The sequence below is a fragment of the Triturus cristatus genome, chromosome 10 (genome assembly GCF_964204655.1).
Source record: "Triturus cristatus chromosome 10, aTriCri1.1, whole genome shotgun sequence".
NCBI classification, from domain to species: Eukaryota; Metazoa; Chordata; class Amphibia; order Caudata; family Salamandridae; genus Triturus; species Triturus cristatus.
Genome location: NC_140593.1, coordinates 884,418,640 through 884,443,165, shown reverse-complemented (window position 1 = coordinate 884,443,165; position 24,526 = coordinate 884,418,640). Strand labels below are relative to the sequence as shown.

At 47.8% G+C, this 24,526-nt stretch overlaps 1 protein-coding gene across 1 annotated transcript in view; it reads right to left on the bottom strand.

Annotated features, from left to right (window-relative positions):
- The window catches only part of LOC146796176 (uncharacterized), an 89,807-nt gene that overhangs the window by 50,231 nt on the left and 15,050 nt on the right, over positions 1-24,526 (bottom strand). Inside the window, exon 3 of the mRNA XM_085628577.1 lies at positions 1,254-1,364. Within this exon, the coding sequence (XP_085484703.1) occupies positions 1,254-1,364 (111 nt within the window). The remainder of the gene's footprint in view (positions 1-1,253; positions 1,365-24,526) is intronic.

Genomic DNA, 24,526 nt, shown 5'->3' with positions numbered 1-24,526 from the left:
GAGAGATAGAGAGAAGGAGGGAGAGATAGAGAGAGGGAGGGAGACAGAGCGAGAGAGAGATAAATAGAGAGAGAGATGTGTGTATGCCGGGTCTGGTGGCTCAGTGGACGAAGGTGTCCACTGCAGGGGCCTGTGTTCAACCTCATGGGCATAGTTCTTTTTTTTTGCTCTAGCCCCGCCCCCTCACCCTACTGCCCCCGCCCCCACCGGTGCGTCCCTCGGCCATAAACCACACTGTAAATTTGGCCCCCGAGAGAAAGTTTGTGAGTACCCATGCTCTATATGATCACACTTCTACTCAGTGGTTTGCAACATCGTTATAACATGAGGTCGGGGTTCCTTTAGCCTACATAGCACTGTTCGTGTTACACCAACAATTAACATGAATATTGAAGGTGCGCTCCTGCTACTTATGTTTTGGCTTTAGATGCAACTCCTAATATAAAAACCTCCAGAACCTTTTGTTATTTGGTGGAGGCACTAAGGCACATTCTATATTTGAAAAAGTCTGGCCATTCAACTACAGAGAAACATATGCATAAACACTAGACCTACTTGGATCCTACTATGCAGAAATGCTTTCAAAGAGCCTGCACCAGCTGATGAGGACCCTCGTACATATATGGTCCCAAAAGGAATACATGGGAGAAGATGTACAAATATGGAGTGGAGATTCCCCTTCAATAATATGCATAAAATAAAATGCAAGGGCTCTGATAACTGAAAGGATAATCCTAGTCAACATTTTTGTGTATAGGTCCTCTGGTTGAGCAGCTTTTCTGGGTCCTATTCTATTGTTTTAGACTCTTGTAGGATGATACCTTTCAAAATCCTGTGCACCACCTTGAGGTATCCACTATGTAAATTAGACCATCGGATTTTGAAGGGTCAAAACAGGTTTACAGACTAACAGCCCAGTTCCTGACAATAAATGTGATTCAGGAAGGTAGACCTTTTCTTCATAGTACCGTTCTGCAGTTTCCTAGTTAGATGGTCCACCTTAAAAGACAGCAGCACTTAGGAGGAGAACTGAAGTGTTGCAGACAGTGGTTAGTAGGTGAACTGGAGTGTCTCTGAAGAGTACACATAAAAAAAAGAAAGTTGATATCTCAGAGATGAAAAAAGTATTAAAAAAATTAAAATGATGAGTGGATGACCAAGAAATATCCTTAAAAGAGGCTAAATGTGTTGAATGTTTAAAAAAGTCAAGATGTATCTAAGTACACAACACTTGGAAAAGTCATGCTGCTCACCTGTACGGAACATCTGCACACATGCCAATGCTCTATGCTGGCCTCTTCCGACATATGGCTCTGCCCCCTTTTCAATCTTCAATAAAATGTCTGGTTTATGAACTTGACATCCTGTTCAATGCAAAATCAAAGTGAGGCAATTATATCAAGCTTTAAATGGAGACAAAATACCAGTGTGACATAAAATCGGCCCCAAGACAGCCGTAGACTCTAAGAACTGATCAGGAAATGGTTCAATGGGAAATCAACGGACTCCCTGGTGACCTTTCAGGAAATGTTTCACTCAGATGTCATTGGACTATGAGGCACTATCAGGAAAAAGAGACACTGGGAAGACAATGACCTTCTTGCAATTTATCTGGTGAAGACTCACAGGGATAAACCACCTATCATAATAAGGCCCATTAAGTAGTCGGTGGAGTCCTGGCTCCATTCTAAGGAGGAGATTCACTGGGAAGTATGTGGGCTTCTTACATGCAAAACAGAGAATTTCTAGTTTCCACTTCTCTCCACTCCTCAGCAATTCCCTTTACTCTCCTGTCAGCATTACACTATCTCTTTCTCCTTAGCTGGGTCTCTCAGACTCGTCTTTCTCGAGCTGCCCTCTTTATGTATTTTCCCATTTCTAACATCTCTTCACACACTTCCATCTCCTCCCGTCTCTTTCCTTCTAACCCCCCTCTATCTCTCTGCCTTTCTCATCTCTCTTCTCCCTTCCGTCTTTCTCGCTTCCTTCTCTCCCTTTCCATCTCTCTATCGACCCCAACTCTCAGCCCTTCTCTTCTTCCATTTCGTTTGTTGACTGTTGCCTTCCCTCTCCTAACTCTGTCTTCACTCTGTTCTCCTATTGTGTGCCTCTTCCACTTTTGTTTACCTTCCCTTTCCTCCACATTCCTTCTCCTCTACTCTTTTCTTCCTCATCTGAAGACCAAGGGCTTCAATGAGAGTGCCACAATAATGGGAGGAATGTGCACTGAACATATTAAGAGTAATGTGGTACTCTTGGAATGCTAAAATATGGTACTGTCGCTATATAGTATGGAAAAAATTAAGGTTTTCATCAATTTCGTGCCTAACAGAGGTAAACTAACTTTAAACATTTCTACCACTAATTATCTGCCATTTTTGGATTAAAAACCTAAATCAAAGGTATTCCAGCACCGCCACAACTGTGAATTACCCCAGGTTTACTACAGGCTTGTAAATGAGTGCCAAAGACTACAGGGGAACACAGAATGGATTTACTATGGAGAAGAAAACTCTCTATTTCAATATTACGTCTCTTATTCAAAACTACAACTGGTAAATAAGTCTACAGATAACTTGAGACAAGGAATATGTTAAAATAAAAGAAAGTCGACAACTCCTTGTAACTCAGGGATTGGAAGTGCTATTCCGATTGTTCAGAAGCATTCACTCACATTCTCCTTGGCCATTCGAGTTACAGGTTTATTAATTTGGTGCATTTTCTTAAAGTGCTACTCTACCAGAAAAGGTGTCAGCGCGTTGTACATAGTAACAACTGAGATACGGAGCACACCTTCAAGAGACTAATCAAATAAGCAAAAGAAGATATACATATTAGTCTTCAAATAAACCAGAATTGGGCATTAGAGCACGTGTCGAGGATCACAGGGAGTGGACTTGATCAAGCAGATGTGGCATAGCGAAGACTAAAATTGAGGGATAAAAGATAGGCTCACAGTATTCAGAGGACAGGGCAGCCAAGGACAAGCATAAGGATGGAAGTGAAATGGGATAGAATACGAGGTAGTCGCAAAAAATGCACAAGACTAGGAAAGAGCTGTCGGAAGAAGAGTTAGAGTAAAAATATGAAAGAGAAGCAGAGGAAGGTAGCCTAGAAGGAGGAGAATTATGTGAAAACTAAAATAAGTAGAGATGAGGACTGAGACAAAGGAGGGCCCTACAATACAGGCAGAAAAAGACACTGAGAAATGTATACTTCAGATCAAAAGATAGGGCAATGAAACAAGCTGATTTTTTTTTTTGAAAATTCTTTTTATTGGCATTTATAGTAAACAAATTGCAAATATTTGCACATACGGATTCACAGTAAACATGTGCCCTTGGATCAACATGTACAGCGGATCTCACAAGCTTAGAGTGCCAGGGTCCCCGCCCTATCCTTATGTCTAGGCCCATCCCACTGACGTGCGCTGTGGATGCCGCATTACATGAGGGCTGCTATAGGTATCCACATCCCCTGAGGGCTTTGTCCCTCAGGTCGTTGAAGCGCGGCCAATTAAGTACTATGAACGAACTGGGGACATGGAAACTGGGGAGTGCACCATATCTGGAATTATAGACATTGTGAGTCTATCGTCGGAGAGCAGTGTCCTTGCCTGTCGCAGCGCTAGGTTTTCTCAGACGCGAGGAAGGGTCTAGGGAGGGGAGGGGCAAGGGTCGATGGCGGGAGTGTAGATCCCCGGCCGCGCATGGGACGAATAGGGTACCAGTTACAGTTTAAGGTTAGGGCCCATCGGATACCCGGGCCTCTCAGTCACCTCCCTCTTGAGTCGCGGAGGCCTCCCGAGAGTCAACTATTCGCGGGCCCGCCACCGGTGGTGTTTCTTGTGTGAAGGAATGCAGTGGCATCGCCCAGGGCAGGGAAATCGGGTGTTTGCGGTGTCTCCGAGCCTCCTCCGTTCGAAGCAACGTCTCCTCCGCCTTCCCCCACTTCTTAACTGCCCCCACCCATGCCGCTATGGGAGGTCCCTCCGGCGCCTTCCAGTGCATAGTAATGCATCTTTTAGCCAGGATAAGTCCCAAGAAAGCAAAACGCCTCTCCACCTTCTTATTCTTGTGTCGCCCATGTATGCCTAAGGCGCTGGCCTCCCATGTGTAGAGATCCTGCAACCCAGTGACTGCACGAATGGCGGTATGCACCGCTTCCCAATAATTATGGAGTGTCGGACAATCCCATAGCATGTGTATGAAAGAGGCAGCCGGTTCAAGACACCTAGGGAAGGCGAACGGTGTATCAGGAAATTATTTCTGCAGTTTGCCAGGAGTGAGGTACGCCCTGTGTAGGATATGTAACTGTATGTTCTTGAAGCGGTAATTACGGGACACTTTTTTTGTGTATTCAAGGGCCCTGATCCATTCCCTGTCATGTAGTGGCCTGCGAAAGTCCTGTTCCCATTTTTCCCTGAGGGGTGCAAGTGTGGGTTGCCTTAGGGTACGTACGGCCTTGTATAACCAAGTAACTAGGTGTCGCCCGGGTCCCATCTGTAGTATTGCGTGGATAACCGGGTGTGTGGAGGGTTCCGTATCAATCACTCGCCACTGTGTGCGACAGTCTGTGAGAAGCTGTCTATGCCTCAGGAACTGACCCCTAGGGAGCTCAAAATCCTCCACCAGCTCGTCAAACATCCGTAGGCGCCCCTCAAAATAGAACATCCCCACCTCCGTCACGGCGTGGTCCGTCCAGGTTTGCAACATGCTGCAATGAAACAAGCTGATGTCAATTTTAAAGCGGCATGTGTTTCATTTTTTGCTGAACTTGAGAAAATTCTGCAAACGTTGCATATGAAGCAGGAGAGGTTTCCAACGGAAGGGGGCTACTCAAGAGAATGGCTGAGCAGCAGCTTTAAGAGAGGCATATTTTTTGGTTGCAAGTCATAAATTATTCAGGTTTGTGCTGCTGCTCGTGGGCATCCTTCATTTAGAACTAGAGAAATTTGATGCAATGTTCCAGTTGTGGAACTCAGCCCGGCTGCCGAATGTAGAGCGGCTTAAACTGGAGCGAGAGGCAATCTCAGGTTGCCTGTTAGGATGCCGTTCCCATAGTACCATCCATAGCTTGCACTGCACAATGAAAGGCTTTTGGTTATCGAAAGGTTTTAGGTTTTCTCAAGGAGCGAACAGTATCTCTCCTGTCGAGCCCGAGTCAGCTTGCATGCGCTGCTTTGGCGAGCTGCTGTAGTGGAGTATGGAAGAAAAGCCCCGCCTACTCTCCGCCCATATTTGTCATTGGCTCGAGGCTTCGTAAATGCTGACTTCTGATTTCTTCATAGGCTTGTTAGTCCCTCCTTAGTACCGCCTTGTCTTCATTTGTAACCTCCCATGGCTACTGGCCCCTTTACTTTGGATGTTACACGGTATGTGTTCTTGTAAGCACTATTTTCCTTATTGAGTTTCTCCTACTGCAGGCAGGACATGCGTTGCTTCAGCTGGAACCACTTGTGTTTATTTAAGCAGCATGACCGTGCTTTATTTTATTCTTATGTGCTTTTAAATTAACAACATGTGTGCCCGCTTTCAATAACAACACGGGCACCTGGCATTATCTCAATTCCCTCTCCTACACCGACGCTGCTTAATCTCGATCCGTCACCCTCGTGTCTGTTTCTCCCACCCCAATAACCAGACCTAAAGTCCCGCCTCCTCCACGAGACCATCTACGTTGCCTTTATCCTTGCTTTTCTTTCTCTACATCTGCCCGGTCCTCTTTCTCCTTCCGAAGCACCCTAGCGAACTACTTACTGCCTGCTTACACTGACCTGTGGTTCGCATGCAGGGCATGACGGGAGTCAACTTAGTTTCTGAAGCTGTTCAGGCTGAGCTGTGCACTCAGCTCAGTTTAAAGCTAGTCGGTGTGCTTTGGCATTACTCTAGACCTCGAGGCAAAGTGTACCTTTCTATGTTTCAAACAAGGAAAATCATTTTACAAAACACAATACCAGGAGCTCCTGAATGGAGTTGCCCCTTTCTAGAAAACAGATGCAAAGCGTGAAGAGACAAAATGAAGTAAAAGCATGCTGGATGCGGTGGCTCTGATATGTCCCCTTTGCAGCCGTTCACAGAGTAATATGATACGGCACTTCGAAAGCACCTCCCGGATGTTGTTGTTTGTCTGGTTTCATCTTGGTTCCATGCAGTATCTAAAAATGTTCCTCGGTTTGCCTCTTGTGTAGTGAAATGACTGTATGAACAGTCACAGAACAGGTATCTAATGTAGCAACAGGGTAGACTTGACTTGGCTATACTTATCAGTTACATTACAGGCACCATCAGAGTAAGCGTCTCAGGCCGCAGGAAAATTATGGATTAATGTTCATGGCGAATAAATTGATAGACCTGTTAGTAGATTAGGATGATTGATTGGTGAGTGAGTCAATGTTCGCGGGTAAGCCAATAAGTATCTCAGCAGTATCAAATAGAAACCCTTGTGCATATTGAGCAGTCTACTTGAGGCAACAAACCTAAACCGCAATCTCACATACGTACACATGCATACGCTCAGTGCCCTATAAAGGCACAATTCAGGCTAGCTTGCAGACCAGTGCACTCTGAAACACTTTATTTACAGTGCGCAAAGTAGTGCATTCCCTCGCCTCACACCCTATAGTTTACACCAGTTAGCGCTTCGTCCTAGGCGTCAGAGGTCTTTCCTCAATTAATTAATACATTGAAAAATAGTAGGCATCGATCTGAGATTACAGTTGTGACCGTTCTGAGAGGTGCATTTTACCTGCCAATTTATACATGTAGTTTTCTTTCTAATACCATTTCAAAACCAAGTGTCAGGAATCCCCTCCCGCACATGGATTCCCTCCCACGATGCCACTTCCGTGAACCTGGTGTGCTTGGAGGAGAGCGGACTACAACTCCCAGAATGCCCTCCGGCAACAGTGCCTTATGCAACTCAAGAGTTCTGGTTACATAACACCAAGGGTAACGCCTAGTTTTCGTGTTATGCAACTCAAGAGTCATGGTTATACAACGCCGAGAGTACTACTTAAGGAGAAGATCACTGGGACTCGGCGTCGGATATTCTGATATTTGCCGGAGTACCTGGTTGAGGTACACAGACCCGTTGGAGAGTTGAGCGGCGGAAGGAACATTCTAAGGAGCGGAGGAGAGGTGCTGCGTGTGCTTCCTGCCCGTGTCCTGTCCCGTTCTGAGAGCCGTATTCAACGTCATTGGGCACAAGTACCGTTGGTAGAGCCGAAGCTCCCAACGGCCTGACAATTGAAGAAAACGAGGTGGGTGCGAGCCGAAGCTCCCCACCCTCGTTACTTGGGTAAACACACGCCTAGAGCTAAGACGCTATCCGGGAGGTGTTTCCGCGTCTTAGCCATCAACACTCGTAGGAGAACTGGGATAGGTAGAGCGGCTGCTCCCATCCATTCTCTGCACCACCTTGGGTATCATCACTTAAACCCGGATACAAGAGACACACACTAGGAAGTGTTCCCAGCGTCTTTGTGTTGTGGCAGTACTCTGGGGGATACTGGTAGAGTGGCTGTTCCCAGGTGGTAGAGAGCCCGGCCGGGTGACTCCCACGTGCCCCCCCCCGTAGATTCCACAACCTTGGAACTACCCTTCACAGCGGTCGAGTGGCATTGTCGGCCACTGCTTAGCACGGTGCCCTCCGTTGGAGCATACCGGGTCCGGTGTGCATGCGGAGGACGGTTAGAAGAGCTGTGAATGGGTATCGTACTTTAACTGGTGATTCCAGTACCGGTATTCTTTGTTGTCTGTAGTTGTTTATCTGTTTATTAAATCATCCTTAACCTCCATTTCTCTGGTCCGTCGTCTGTTTGTCCCAACCCCGAGAAAGCCAGGACGTTACATAATATCCGACCTCTTCCATAACTATCTCCTGGTTGGGCGAACGACATGGCCACGATTGAGGATGTGTTGGCCGTCTTAGCCGCGATGCAAATCGAGCTCACCGCTTCCAGACAGGAAACAGCAGACGTTAAGGCTAGAATGGACGCTCTGCAGAACGATCCGCTACAGGCGGGTGCCTCTCACACGGCCACGGCTCCTGCGGTTGTGGTAGAGATGCCCGTAGCCATTCCTTTGGCGACACCAGAGAGGTACAGCGGAGACCCCAACACAGTGCAGGTATTCCTCACTCAAGTAGCACTGCATCTGTCCTGCAAACCAAAGGCCTTTCCTACCAGCCAAGCCAGAGTGGCCTTTATGATCTCGTATGTTGCTGGGAACGCGGCGCAATGGGCAGTCCCACTGGTGAGCAGGGACGACCCTATCCTATGTGATTGGGGAGCCTTCCGCGAGGAATTCTTGAAGGTGTTTGATCGAAGGGCGGACTCGTATATTGCCGATCGAGAGATGTTGGAGCTGAGGCAAGGCAACAATGATCTGGTGCAGTACCTTAATGCTTTTCGAAGGTTAGTGGCCGAAACCAAGTGGCCCATAGTCAAACAAACCGCGCTGTTTCACCAGGGCTTGAGCGAAGAGTTTAAAGATGTGGTAGCACAAATCGACCCCCAACCCAAGACATGTGAGGGCTTGATCAACCTGGTGCTACGGCTGGACCATAGATTGAACGAAAGAAAGGGTGATCACAAGAGGAAAGGGAAAGCGCTGCCATCGTATGTTTCGATGGGTGGCCCTGAGACCAACTCCTCCACCAGGACGGAACCCATGGACATAGGAGCTATAAGGGCGAGCCTTACAGCCACTGAAAAAGAATCACGCCGCAAGCAAGGCCTTTGCCTTTACTGCAGAAAAAGAGGGCACTATGTACGCGAGTGTCCAGCCAAGCCAAAAACCTCACGATACCGAGCGAACAAAACGGTGACAGCAGTGGTGGACGAACCGGCGGAAAACTGAGGGACTCCGGGTCTAGGGAAGGGGCATCTTGGAGTCACACCCACATCCCTTCCATGTTGAGCCCGAATCAAGGAGGGCGAAGACATTTGTTTATTACCTTACACGTAGAAGTGCAGGACCAGTGGATACCTGTGGTAGCCATGATTGATTCAGGAGCCACGGGCATGTTCATGGACTACAATGAAGCACGGAGACTGGGTCTCACTCTCCTTCCCAAACAGATACCAGAGGAGGTGTATGCAGTGGATGGGAGAAGTCTGGTGACCGGACCTATCGGACAGCACACAGGAGAAGTACCGGTGAGGTTCGGAAAACAGCATAACGAACGTATCGATTTTAGCATAATCAGAGCCCCGCAGTACGGGGTCATATTGGGCCTACCCTGGCTCCAAAAACATAACCCAACGGTGGATTGGCCTACGCATCACATTGAGATGACTTCCCCGTTTTGTGAACAATGGTGCGGCATGCGGCAGGACCCCCACGAAGGTGAGGTAGGCGAAGGTCACACGGTCGCCACGGCAGCAGAAAAGGCCGTAAAGCTGCCCAGAGTGTATCACAGTTTCGGGGACGTCTTTGATGAAATCCGAGCGGAGGTGCTCCCTCCACATAGACCGTTCGACTGCCAAATCGACCTGGTTCCGGGGGCTAGCGTTCCCAGCGGCAGACTGTATGCGCTCACAGAACCCGAAAACGTACATCTACGGGGATATTTGGATAAGTTACTAGGGCTGGGGTTCATCAGGCCGTCGAAATCCCCTGCCGCATCGCCTCTCTTTTTCATCCCGAAAGCGAATGGCGAATTGAGGGCCTGCGTGGACTTTAGGGCCTTGAACGCGATAACCATAAAAAAACGGTACCACCTGCCTCTCATAAGCGTTCTCCTGGAACAGGTAAAAAAGGCCCAAATATACACAAAGCTTGATCTCAAGGGGGCATACCATCTTGTGCGCATGAGGGACGGCGACGAATGGAAAACCGCCTTTAAGACCAGGTTCGGGCTCTTTGAGTACCTCGTCATGCCGTTCGGACTATGCAATGCCCCTGCCGCCTTCCAATACTTCCTCAATGAGGTATTCCGGGAGGTATTGGATATTTACGTGGTCGTTTACATAGACGACATACTCATCTACTCCAACTCAGAGGAAGAACACGTACAGCACGTATCCGCGGTTCTCAAAAAACTGAGGGAAAACATGCTATACTGCAAACTCAGCAAATGTGACTTCCACGTCACATCAGTGGAATTCCTTGGGGTGATGCTGAGCCCCAACGGACAGGAGATGGCGGAACGCAAGATCAGAGCGGTGGAGGAGTGGCCGGTGCCCCGAGGAGTAAAGGAAGTCCAGAGCTTCATAGGCTTCGCCAACTTTTATAGGCGTTTTATTGAGGGGTTTTCTGGCTTGGTTGCCCCGATCACGCAACTACTAAGGAAGTCTCAGGAGTTCGTGTGGGGACCGGAAGCACAAAAAGCATTTGTGGCCCTCAAGAAGGCCTTCAGCACCACCCCGGTGCTAGCTCACTCGAATCCGGAATTACCCTATGTGGTAGAAGCGGACGCCTCTGACGTGGCGCTGGGTGCCATTCTATCTCAGAGGAATGAGGTGTCGGGGTTGCTCCATCCTGTGGCGTACATGTCTCGTAAATTGAACGACGCGGAACGCAATTACCATATTGCGGAGAAGGAACTACTCGCGATAAAGGACGCATTTGCTGAGTGGAGGCATTTGTTAATGGGGGCCAGACACGTGGTTACAGTATATACGGACCACAGAAACCTCCAGTTTCTGACGGCGGCGCGGCACTTGTCTCCCCGTCAAATGAGGTGGATGATCTTTTTCTCCGGTTTCAATTTCCACATCACATACCGACCCGGTACGGAGAACAGGAAAGCGGACGCGCTTTCAAGGCAATCGAATGCCAGGGATCCGCAGCCGGTTGCCGAACATTCCATCATCCCTCCAGGAGTTGTGATAGGGGCGATTCAACCACAGACGTTCCTCAGGGGGGTTCAGAAGGGGACCCATACCTTCATGTGGCGGAGGTGGCTTCACAGTCACAAGGAGTGGCAGATGAAGGACGGGATTCCGGTGAAAGGACGATGTATGTTGTTACCCACGCCTAGGCTTCGAAAACAGGCCTTCACCTGGTGCCACGTGTCTCCCTGTGCCGGCCATCTGGGTGTCGAAAAGACGGTAGCGAGCCTAGGACGGCAGTTCTGGTGGCCTGCCATGAGAACAGACGTCCGGAATTGGTGTTCATCATGTACCGTTTGCGCATCCATGAAATCGGACCACAGAAGATCGCAAGGACTCCTCCAACCCCTTCCTACACCGACCAAACCCTGGGAAAACATATCCTTAGACTTCATTGTCGGGCTACCAAAGGATCAAGGAAAGACAGCCATACTGGTGGTGGTGGACTATCTCACGAAGATGGGGCACCTCCTCGCTTGCAATCAGGTACCTTCAGCAGGAGAGCTGGCGTCGTTGTTATTGAGGAATGTAGTGAGACTACATGGCCTACCCAACGTGATCGTGTCGGACAGGGGGTCTCAGTTCACGTCGCACTTCTGGAAAACTTGGTGTTCGGCGTTACACGTCAAGTCTGCCATGTCCACGAGTTATCACCCACAGACGGACGGCCAGACGGAGCGCCTGAACCAGTCGCTCAAACAATATCTACGTTGTTTTGTAGAGCAAGGGAAGGATGAGTGGGTGGACCTACTTTGGATCGCGGAAATCGCGTACAACAACGCCACACATTGTTCCACCAAGGCCTCCCCTTTTTATTGTAACTACGGCCATCATCCCCGGTTCTTGCCGTTTCTGCACCCGGTCAGGGAAGACAGATTGCCGACAACAGCCAAGAGGGTGGCCCGCATCAAGGAGGCCTTGCTGAGTTCTCGAGTTGCCCTGGAGGGGGCTAAAGCCACGTATAAAGCCTTTTCTGATAGGAGAGGAAGGCCTGGACCGGTCTACAAACCTGGAGATTACGTCTGGGTCTCTACACGGCACATGAGATTCAAGAAAAGTAGCGTGTTCCATCCCCGCTTCATGGGCCCATATAGGATCCTTCGATGCATCAGCCCGGTGAACGTGAAATTGTGCCTGCCCCAGTCCCTGCGGATCCATCCCGTGTTCCACGATTCCCTCTTGAAACCCGCGCACGCGGTGAGGCCTCGTACGCCGGTGTCGGTGAATGTGGATTCGGAGGTGGAGTACGAGGTGGCTGGTATCTTGGATTCCACATGGCGCAGGGGCAAACTATGGTATCTGGTGGCATGGAAGGGGTACGGACCCGAGGAGCAGTCATGGGAACCTGCGGGCGGGGTTCACGCTCCTCGTCTGGTGTCGTCGTTCCATCGTCGATTTCCTTCCTGTGCTGGTCCTGAAGGGGGGCGCTGATGGGAGGGGGATGTACTGTCAGGAATCCCCTCCCGCACATGGATTCCCTCCCACGATGCCACTTCCGTGAACCTGGTGCGCTCCCAACGGCCTGACAATTGGAAAAAACGAGGTGGGTGCGAGCCGAAGCTCCCCACCCTCGTTACTTGGGTAAACACACGCCTAGAGCTAAGACGCTATCCGGGAGGTGTTTCCGCGTCTTAGCCATCGACGCTCGTAGGAGAACTGGGATAGGTAGAGCGGCTGCTCCCATCCATTCTCTGCACCACCTTGGGTATCATCACTTAAACCCGGATACAAGAGACGCACACTAGGAAGTGTTCCCAGCGTCTTTGTGTTGTGGCAGTACTCTGGGGGATACTGGTAGAGCGGCTGTTCCCAGGTGGTAGAGAGCCCGGCCGGGTGACTCCCACGTGCCCCCCCCGTAGATTCCGCAACCTTGGAACTACCCTTCACAGCGGTCGAGTGGCATTGTCGGCCACTGCTTAGCACGGTGCCCTCCGTTGGAGCATACCGGGTCCGGTGTGCATGCGGAGGACGGTTAGAAGAGCTGTGAATGAGTATCGTACTTTAACTGGTGATTCCAGTACCGGTATTCTTTGTTGTCTGTAGTTGTTTATCTGTTTATTAAATCATCCTTAACCTCCATTTCTCTGGTCCGTCGTCTGTTTGTCCCAACCCCGAGAAAGCCAGGACGTTACACCAAGCCATAGTTGAAGTTGTCTGTCTTAGATTTTGCTAGCAGCAGTGCGTACATTGTCTTCCCACGTGGCCAATGCGTCGTTGCAGGTTACACACAATGACTCACTATCCTGGTTATTGTCAGGATGGAAAAGGAGTGTAAAGTGGGAAGTGTGTGTGCAGGAAATACCACAAGCTGTTTGTGTAACAACCCATCAGCCCAAGTCTCCAGCGCCGGCCCCGCTATCGCCCCCAAACTAAAAATCGTTATCAACTGGAAACCCATCGACAACAGATCACCTTTACCAGTCAAAACACCTAGTGACACAGCACCCCCTACTCCTCAAATATCCTTTCATTGTGTCCTCAGCTATACTGCTCAATGTTTCAAGACTCCAAGCAGGGTGAAAGAGAGGGGTTTTATGTCCATAATATCAATTAAGCATCCCTAACCACTCCCTATCTGCTGCAGCACTAACCCCTCCTGCTGCTGTTTGCCTGTCCTGCAGCAGTCTCATGTCCTTGTAGCCTCAGGCCGCTGCAGCTCTAGCCTCATTGTGGCCCCAGACCCCCTGTATTTCGCTATTCTGGGCCAATTTCCTGCCGCAGTCCCATATCTTCATTCCTGTCGTTCCCCAGAATGCTGCCAGCTGCACTTCTGCCCCCAAGGTAGATAGAGTTTGCTTCCTGCATGTAGCACCACAGGCCAACTGTTGCCCCAGCCCCCTTATCTTGTCAACATGCTACACAGCAGCCACACTGCTCTACAACATAGCTTAAAAACATTGGCAAAATGTATGTATGTGTCTTGTAAATGTATGTGTCTTGTAAAGCGCACTGCTGCCCTGAGGCGTCGTGGCGCTGTAGACCGCTGGGGAACCCGTCCTGGCTATCCCTGTGAGATGGTCCCTCCTGGGTATCTCCAAGGTGAAACCAGGCATCCCCGGCGAATGTGGGGGGCCGTTGTGGAGATGAGGCAAGCTAATGCCCAGAGTTGCCGAGTGTGTTCCTGGTTAGAGTAGGTACCGAGGCGAGAATTATCGAGTCCGTTTTGACCCTGGTCCACGACTCTGGCTAAACACTTATAAGGCCCAAAAGGAGAGACCTATTGGCTAAGCCAATGCTTGTTTCTTGTGTGTTCAATGTGTGTGGACCTGCAAATCATTCAGCAAGTTCCTGCTCTAACCTCTTTTCTGATAAATGGCTACATTCAGCTCCCACAGCTTAATCCGGTGGGTGGTTAAGGATCCGACATGTAGCCTTTAAGAGCAATAGATTGCTACCAAACTAGAGTATGCTGCAGACTTTAATTGCTGTTATCTTTGTTAGCTAGCGCAGAGCAATAAGTTCACTCAGAGGCTGGAGGGGGGGGGGGGGGGGCACCACAGCCATAATGGGGGTGGGAGATATCCGTGGGGGTGGGGGGCAGCTGGAAAGGCATCTCCAGGGAAAGAGTGATATTGAGCCAGCATGACAGATTTCCGAGGGTGTTGAAGCTGAGTGAGCAACAAAAAAAAACAGAAGCGGTACATGATATAAAACAGGCAGATGGCACAGTGACTTGACATGTGACCATGGCATGTTCAGAAACCCAGTAGTAGAATCAAGAGACTTATAATCGGATAAGAAATTGAGCCTATTAGGTTCGACACAGCTTTTCTCCAAGGGACTCACGTTAACTATCAAGTGGCAGAGTTGCTACTGAATCTAGAAGGGGGAGTAAGGTTATCTAGGGGTGCAGAGATGCCTGTGCATCGCAACCCACATCTGTTAGAGGGGTCGCGTTTATTCTATGCCGCCCCATTGGTATTGGTCTTCGCTCTTAAGCAGTCTATATGTCAATGAAGTAACTGCTCAGGTGTCTTGTCAAGTACTTTGTTTATTATTTACACAATAAATGGATTTGATTGCATGACCCCTTGATACTGCACAATTTGCTCTTCAAGAATAGGGTTAGGCAACTCCCCGTAAAAGAAAATTGTTGGACAAACGGCAAATGTATATTGTACTCCAGAGTTGCTATGACTAAAGTAAAGTGTAGTGGTAAAATGATCAAAGTCAAGACAAGTATGTCATTTTGTAAGGAAGACTTTCGGTCTCTTTGATGTTTAGAAGTACCTCATGTTAACCACAGACGATAAACCTAGGACAGTAGCAGATTTGCTTGGAAATGTCTCACAGAAACAATTCCACTGTAGTTTCATAAAGTTATGTTACTGAATGATACACCTTTAAGTAATATTCAACTGAAATCCAGAGTCCCCATAAGAATAACAAAAGAACTGGAGATAGTTCTTGTCATGGGGTAGGTACAACAGATGATGTTATTTGGCTGCTTACACTTTATTACTCTGCCCAGAATACTAGGAAAATTCATGAAGAAAAGAATAATATGCTGGAGGCAAATTGGATTTTGCCCATGTCAAGGCTAACCTGAATAGAATTCAGATTGGTTATATAATTATTAATTTAGTAAATTATAATTGAGTTTGTGGCTGCAATTCCCTTGACAAGGAACAGGCTGAAAGTTAGCTTTCCTCCAGGCTTTGCAAACTCACTGGTTGGACACGTTTAATTTAGACTTTGACTCCCATCATTTTTTATCTGTTATTTTCAATTTTGATCTGTAGATGAAATTTTGCAAGATTAAAATCGGGCCTGGTCGCTTGCATTCCCGGATTTTAATGACATCGCATGGGGTTCAAGAGTAATTGGCATTATGGAGTTGCCTGCTGTCAGGGGATTCAGAGTCATTACCCTTCTGGGTTGTTTGTGACATTCCCATTCGTTTTTTCTAGATTTCAAAGCCCTGGTGCTTCAATCATTGATTAAACATTTGTGAAAGGCCCCTTGTTCTCTATGTTTAGGAAAATGATCCTTTTGTCCTGTCTTGAGAGTGACCATAGTACAGAATGCACAGAACAGGGCATTTCTTTATTGTCAATCAACCATTAAGGGTAAAGGCTGATGCAGTGCATGTAAGTTTGGGTGTCAAAAGAGATGTGAATGTAATTGTTCCATGCAGTCCATGTGATGAGTGTCAGTCGGCACCTTAGCACGCAGCGGCGTCACTAGGGGGGTGAGGGGGGTGCGGACCGCACTGGGTGACACCCTCACATGGGGTGACACCAAAGGGCCGGGGTGTGTGCAGAGCAACGCAACCGCGCAACGCAACCTAACCTGCTTTCAGGAGGAGGAGGTGCCTGTGCGCAGTGCGCACTGTCTCCTCCTCCACCGCGTCTGCGCGCCTCGGCAGTGGCGTCGTCACTAGAGGGGTGCAGTGATGTAATTTTAAATCCGGGCCGGGAATCCCGCATGAGCATTGGGCCCTAAGTGCGCGTGACTCGGCATCACGAGGGTCGAGGAGGAGGTCTCAGCCGGTTTGACCACCCGCGGGCTGCCATAATTTAATTTTATTCTAAGGAGCCAGGCTTAAGGCTAGCCACCGACCGACGTAGTCAACCCCCCCCCCCCCCCCCCCCGTCTGCCACCATTGCCAACTCAGCAGGTGAGTGTGTTTCTCCGGCACTGCAGACCGGCGGCACCAATTGATTAAGCCATGTGGGTCAGGTGGCGGTGGGTGGTGGTCAAGCCGCGGTTATGCCGATCTCCGCTCGTGTCTGTACCTCGAAGGGTGTTATACTGTATGTATCTGTTCTTGTAAATAACTTCAGGCCTCAGTCTCGCCTGCTAGCGCAGCAGTTCTTCTCTGAGTCTGACTCTTACTGAAAACAGTGGCTGCCTGCAAGACGGGGTTCTCACTCTCTTTCCTCTCCTTTCTTTTATTTGCACCCCTGTGAAATGGATCCAAAAAAGAAAATCACTTTTGCTGGAAATCAATGTCGTATTTTTCTGACATTTAATTCCAAAGGGCAGCATCGTGAATAAAAGTTTAAAAATATGAAAAATTAATAACTAAATAATGTAAGACAGAGTGGTAGCAAACTGGCCAGATTTACTGTATTCACACCCAAACACATTAGCGCCACTTTTACAGAGTTTGCCAGTGAAGCGTTATTTTTGTTGTCTTGGCTTTGTTTTCCCTGGGCTTGGAACTAGTGCACCAATCCTGGAGGTACTGCAATGTGAGGATTGAAAAACAAAATTTGTACTGCTGCTCTGCATCTAGGGATGTTGTCTTTTTTTACCATACTGCTTACGTTTTGTAAGGATATAAGCAATGGCCATTGAAATGGGTCCATTCAGGGCCCTGTAGTCATGTCCTTAACTTTTCAGAGAAAAGCACTCACTGATTTCTGAACAGTGAGTGTAAAAGCGTTAAGGTAACCATGTTGTTCCTGCTTACATTTCACATGGTTTGTGAAATTTTGCATCCCCTTTGATTGTTTGCTTTTTCCAGGATGCTGTCACTTTTTTTTTTTTGTAAATGTAGGCCACATATTGCTCTTGCCCAGTGTGTAATTTCAATTGAGCCGCATCCAGGTGTTTATAGCTGGCAACAATTGGGTTGTAGTTGAAGGCAGTCTGAGTTTTTCTCAGCGGGGCAGAATGGTGTTCAGTGTGGGGGAGAGGATGTGGCACTATGGCCAGTGCTGCTGAATTTGGAACTGGGGAACCAGGTTCAGCCTTCATGACCAGTCCATCAGACCACTCTACTGAGAGAGCACTATCTCATGCTAGACCTTATATTAGAAGCCACGGTGTCGTAGCACCAGCAGGGGGACCGTAGCATGACAAGTGTAGGTAAACTTTGAAAGGCTTGTCCACCACTATTCATACTAAAGTTCACCTCCAGTCTTGAGGGCAGGCCTATGAAGCAGCACACCCTAGAACAACAGTGACCCTGTCACTGAGATCACAGGACCCTTGAGAAGGGCCATCTCTAGGGTGGTGCAACCACTGTGACCGCACCAGGTGCTGACTTTAGGTGGAGGCATCAGTTTTGCAAGTATATTATGGTTTTAAAAGCGCTTGCTGCCTCCTTCCTGGCCTCCAGTAATTTTCGGTAACAATAAAAATGTCATGATGACTCTGGTGATTAATGTTCTACGTAGAGAGAGATCGGAATTTTGTCTAATGGAAAATTTGACTCATGGAAAGGTAGCTCAGAGGGTTAATGTATCTGCTGCAAAGAACATGTACCATGCAGATCACAAAGTGCACATAATGTAATTAGGCCAGTGGGCTACTGCTTTTGTCAGAGAGATCCTTTTGTTACTTGCAGTTTATAAGTTAATATCCTAACATAGAACAGTGAGCTATTAACTGTCATCTACTCCGAAGCAACACAAGTCACCTTTTTTATTAACTTTTGATACGTTTGAGCTACAAACAATTTATTCGTTTAAATGGTCAGATCATGCTGCAGATCTTGCATTATGAGGCAAATATGGCAGAGCCATTATTATTTAGAAAACATTTGCAAACTAGGATTTTTAGCCATTCATGTTTGAACTGCTGTTGTGGAAAAGGGAGAAGTGCTGATGACAAAAACTCCATGGCTCGGAGACAAATGGCTTGTGCTTTTTATCGTATTTGGGGACATTCTGTGATTAGAAGTATATCCCACTTTGTGAATACATTTTACTGTCAATAACTCATTATAACCTTAAATATTCATGTGTATCCATTGGTTGATTAAACTGGGCAGTCAAACCAAATACAAAAAATAGGGATGTTTGCGCATTCTGGCCACACCTCTGGCTCCGCCCACTGAACCAATCCTTGGGTTATTCCCGCCCTCTGATTCTCCACCCACAGTTCCCCTACTTTTTTCCCCCCACTTCGACCACTGATATATCATGTTGCCGGATAGTGGGAACATCACACCAGTATAAAGTACCATACCTATGATATTATAAATTCCAATAAACTGTTGACTAGCAGGTAGCCCACTGTACAACCTGATTAATGAGTCATTATCACACTGTTGTTAACAGGCACAGGGGTCTCTGTCTGCAGAGGCACGGCTGGGCGCTCACTGTCTACACAGATTTGGGTGGTAGAAGAATAAATTGGTTATATTTAAATTCATGTTTCATGCTCGACATTTCATTTTTTAGTGTTCTCTGTAGGAATGTCTGTGATTTATGACTGGATATCCTGGTGCTCTATAAGGTAATCATTTACTATGCTTTAAAAGTTAATACAATCTAATATGTAATAATCAATGTGTTGAAAAATGCTTTGTTTTGGCCTTTCTGTCTCCCAGAATTTTCTTGGGGTGGAGAAGTTCAACCCCCCAAACTCCCCCTAGTAGTGGTTGCTCACTGCGCTTGCTCGCTACACACCATGTGGGGGCTGGTCTCACTTTTACTTTGTTCCCTCTGATTCACTACTTGTGTCTATTTTTGGTGCTTTCTGAAAGAATGTCTATGGGTACATATGACTGGGTGGGTAACCTGGTGTTCTTTAAGGTCATCATCTACTATTTTCTGTGCTTTGAAAGTTGATACAATTTGAATATGTAATGAAAAATGTGCTTTAAAATTCACTATCATGTGACCTGGCAGCCATCTGTAATTTGAAATGTGAAGACGACACAAGGGGTGAATCTGTGGCGCTATCATTTTTCAGACCGACCATTTACTTCCGTCACTCCCATCAGAGTACAGGAAGGGGGGCGGGGGCTATATTTGGCTGCCCTTTATTGGGCATTTATGTGCTATTGAACTGAGAACTTTATTTGGAATAGCTTGTAGGAGCACCTCCCCCCCGATGTCCATGCCTGGGTGGGAGGCTCAACTAGGGTGTCATTGTCACACGACTCCACCATGGTGGAGAGCTGCCTGGCAGAAACGCATCCACCTGTTAAATCTGGTTAAACCGCCAGGCACGCCCTGAAATGAGGGGGAAGCCGGACTCGGAGCGGAGGAGGTCCATGCGGTAAGTCGTGAGGGGGTGACACCATGAGTTACCCGCACCGGGTGACACCAACCCTAGTGACGCCACTGTTAGCACGTGGTTTACACACGCGATGGCATGTAACTCACGGGACTTGACGCCGCCTACAAAACGACATTGGGAATGATACATTGGCCGTAAGATTACTCCTAAAGAATAGGATAGGGCGCTCATTTACCCCATAAACATTCCCGTAATGCGAAGTTCCAAAGCATCCAACACAACATCTTACACAGGGCCTATCTCACCCCCAAGCGACTGCACCGAATGTATAGAAGCGAGTCTGTGTGCCCGAGATGTGGTTCCGGCAATGCAGATATGGCGCATACGTTCTGGAATCGTCCATGGGGGGCGGTCTTAAATTCCTTTGCAGAGGTCAGGGGTAGAACTGATCTCAGCACAATGGTGGCGGGACTGCTGGGGATTTAAATCCTTTATCGATGTAAGAGACGGAGAGGCGCAATAGTCCGTTTCACGGACTTAGCCCTAATTATAACTAAACGTACACTTGGCATGAACTGGAAGAGTGCCTGCCCCCGAGCATTTCCTTCTGGTATGCGGCCATGTTGAAATGGAGCAGAGTCCACAGCGCTGCACTGAGAGGAGGCGCGGGGCTTATGAAAAGTCCACATCGCCCAGGAGTGGGATTCTCTTGTATGTGAATTACAAGTCCACTCTGAAGGGCCCAGGAGGAGGGGGTCAAGGAGCGAGTCGTGATCCTTCTCTGCTCCCAACCCCATACCTGGAATGCTCCAGCTCCCCCCCATCTTGACTTACTTTCCCTTCTGTATGTGGATCGAGTGGTGCCGGAATGATGTGCGCATGCCTGCTGGTGGTGATAACGAAACCAAGGAGCTGGATGCCTGCCATGCATACACCCCTCCACCTAGGAGACACAGATCTTGACTTTGAAACTGTTAGTGCTCTGCCTGTTCAATCTGTTAACCATATATTTAGTCAGTTACATTAAAGACTGAACCAATGTCCCCTACAGATTTTTCCCCAACTGTATGTGATGCACTGATCTATTGGGACATTGCATATTGATTATCTGAATCAGCATATGATACTATATTTGCAATGTGCATTTTTGCTTTTTAACATGTGAAAGCTCAATAAAAACGTTCTTAAACAAAAAACCGAGATGTGAATGTAAATCATGAGCCGGGATGTGACACATATTCATACTCAAGCAACCTACTGTTCTAACTCTGCAGTTCAGATTTCTTTGTTTATATTTATTTTTATTGTTGCGACACAGGGCACTTAGTGAGGCTATGCACTTACTGATGTAGCATCAGCATTCAGCTACTGTCAATCATTTGAGCAACTTATAACAACCTAATAGAATAACAAAAAAAGAAAACTTACCCCAAACCCCCCCCCTACTCCTGGGTGCACACAAACCCATGTGTCCCTATGAACATATAACTTGTACTTGCGAAGGTCCCCTTGAATAAATCAGGGCTGTGAGTCAGTCAGGGGTAGCAATTTTAAATACCTAGGGCAGGTAAGCTCTGTGAATTCCTGGGAGAGTAGGGAAATAAACGGACGCTACACGTCACTAAATGTATCTTCCTGTAATTTAAGTTTCGACGTAAGCCTCTCCATCTCCAACAAATGCCAAATACGGTAAAGCCACCCCAATCTGGTTGGGCTTCTATCAGTGCCCCAGAGGGCCAAGATCGATTGGTGAGCTGCCCCCAGTGCCAGTGCAATATGTCTACCTATTCTAGATTTGAGTGGGTAAGTAAACGGATTGGGAAGACCCAGCACCACATACGCAGGAATGCGGGGGAATTGAGTGTTAAAGTATTGACCAATCTCCGTCAGGAATTTGTCCCAGAATGGAGTCAGTTTGGGGCACTCCAATAAAATGTGTAGTAGTGTCCCAGGGGTATCGCGACATCTCCAAAACCTTTCACTCCGATCCGGATTCCCTCTATGAACGCGAACCGGAGTCAAATACCAGTAAGAGGTGATTTTTGTCACGGTTTCTATGATGGATGTGTTGGACGCTGTGTGTCTCGATCAATAGAAAATGTCTCGCCATTCCTGAAGGGACTGCTCCCGCCCCAGTTCCTGCTTCCATCGCAATTGAGCTGGGGATCTAGTGTCAGAGGCCTTATTTATTAACAACTTATATAAGTCAGGTACTAAATGCTTTTGCTTAGAAGCCATTTCTCAAATTTAGTCAGGGGACGCTGAGCTGCATCTCTAATTTCTGGCTGCATCAACCAATGCCTGATCTGTGCGTACCGGAATCTTTTCCTCTCAGGGATAGTATTATCTGCCCTCAGAGTGTCAAACTATATGGAGCCTTCTTCATCAAAGAAATGGCCTATCGATCTGAATCCCAGCTTCAGCCACTCCCGGAAGGCCACTGTATTCATTCCCAGGATGAAGTCTGGATTCCCCACCACTAGAAAATGTGGGGAGGGGAACGACGGGAAGCCCTCCCTACTGGCAACTGCATCCCAGACTCAAAGGGTAGGTGCCGTGATCGTAGACAGGTGAAGATTGGGAGGACGATGTGGCCTACCCAGAGAGGGGATCTTCCACAAGGGCGTTCCGGCTAGTGCCCTATCCATGTAGAGCCAACTCTTCACCGATTACGGGTGCAGCCACGCCACCAGAAAGCTTATCTGCACAGCTTGGAAGTATCACAGAATACATGGGATACCCAGACCACCTTCCACTGGCGCTTGGCAGGTGAGCTCACTGCGCATTCGGGAACGCTGGCCTGCCCATACATAATTGTGGAGGGCTCTTGTAGGGTCTGGAGCGTCCCCGGTGGGGGTCACAGTGGAAGTGTCAAAAAGGTGTAAGAGATTCTGGGAAGGACTGACATCTTTAGTGCAGCTATTCTTAGGAGCCATGACAGACGGAAGGATCGCCATCTAGCTAGATAGGTTTGTACTCTTTAAACCAATTTTCGGACGTTTACCTCGACCACTTCCTGGATGGTCGATGTGAGGTGGATCCCTAGATACAATATGTTCCGCTCCCACTGAATGAAGAGAGCCTGAGTGAGGAAATCCTTTGAGTTTTGCGACAACGTTAGACTTACCTCCTGTGTTTTGGCTAAATTAATCTGGAATCCTGAGACCGCCCGAACCTCCAAACTTCCGCTAGAAACTCCGGTAGAGCCTTCCGGGGGTTGTCTAGGGAAACAATAACATTGTCCGCATATAAAGTGATTAGGTGTTCCTCTCCCCCAAAGTGTATGCCTGTGATCTTTGGGTCATCCTGGACCTGCTGCGCAAATGGCTCCATGTAGAGTGTGAATAAAAGTGGGGAGAGGGGGCATCCCACCTGTGTTGGGCACACTATGGGGAAGCTCTCTGAACAGTAGCCCTGGACCCCCCCCCGATACCGCTCAGCACTCATGAGCAGAACCTGTTCCCCAATCCGAAGCGTTTCAATACCGCTTCTAAGTAAGGTCAATGCACTCGGTCGAAGGCCTTCTCCGAGTCTATTGAGAAAAGCATCAACTTGCGCAGGGAGCGGATCGCTTTGTCTATAAGATGAAGGATCCGCTTAGTGTTATCTGAGCTGTCTACCAGGAATAAACCCAGATTGATCAAATAAAGATTATAAAAAGCACGAAGACGCGGCCAGCGTTCACTACATCATACCACTTTATTTTTCTTTACTTTAGGTCATGTTGCACAGCAGCTGCACTGCTGTGTAATGTCTAAAAACACTAACAAAGCCAAACAACAATTCATTTTGTTAATGTTTTTTTAGAGGTGTTGCACAGCAGCGGGTGCTGCTGTGCAACATGTCTATAAAACATTAACAAAGTCAAATAGCATCTGAGAGCGTGAATGACATCCTCTAGGGTGAGAGGAAAGGCCCAACTAAAAACTGCAGAGTGCATCTGACCTTGGAGGACCAAGAAGAAGGCACACTGTCTGCAAGTACTACATGTCAATGAATGAAGATGATCAAGCCCAAGTCATCTTAAGTCTGTCACTTTTTGTATTTGACTTGTTGGGTTAATGCATTGGATGAAGATGGTCTTGCACAACTAGTAGTTTACAGGTCAAATTGCTTTGCCTTTCCTTTGCCTTTCATCCTTCTACATTGAAAACATGAGTACTGCTGAGTTAGACAGTGGTAACATTTACAAAGTCGCAGGACTTTGTCGACTTTTGTGCTGGACTAGAGTGGGGCGGGGGGCTGCAACATAAAGAACGGCAGAAGGGACAAGTAACACAAGGGAGGGAGGTCAAGACAAGAGGATGTGGCATCACGGCTAGAGCTGCAAACAACTGGGGAACCAGCTTCGAGTCTCGGCGTTGGCTCAACATCCTGTGACTGAGCAAATCACTTAATCTCCCCAAGCCTAAAAAATGAATGTATCTGACGTTGTGTAATGTAACTGGTGCTCCTGTTAAAGCGCTCCAATACATTTGGGTCGAATTGGCACTATATGAAACTGCAAAAATAAAACAAAAAATGGAGGTAGGTGTGAGAGGGATGGTGGGAGGAGGGGGGCAAGCAACATGATAGAGGGGCAAGGAAAGAAATGAAGGAGAGTAAGGAAAAACATGGACAGTGGTGAGAGGGAGGACAGACTGCAGACACATGCACTCTTATAAAATGATTAAATGAAAAAAAGTACTAGCACAAGTCAACGTCCAGTGGAAGGACACTCACTGCAGCAGCCAGCAGTCAGTGGGAGGACACTGGCTGCAGACAGGAAGC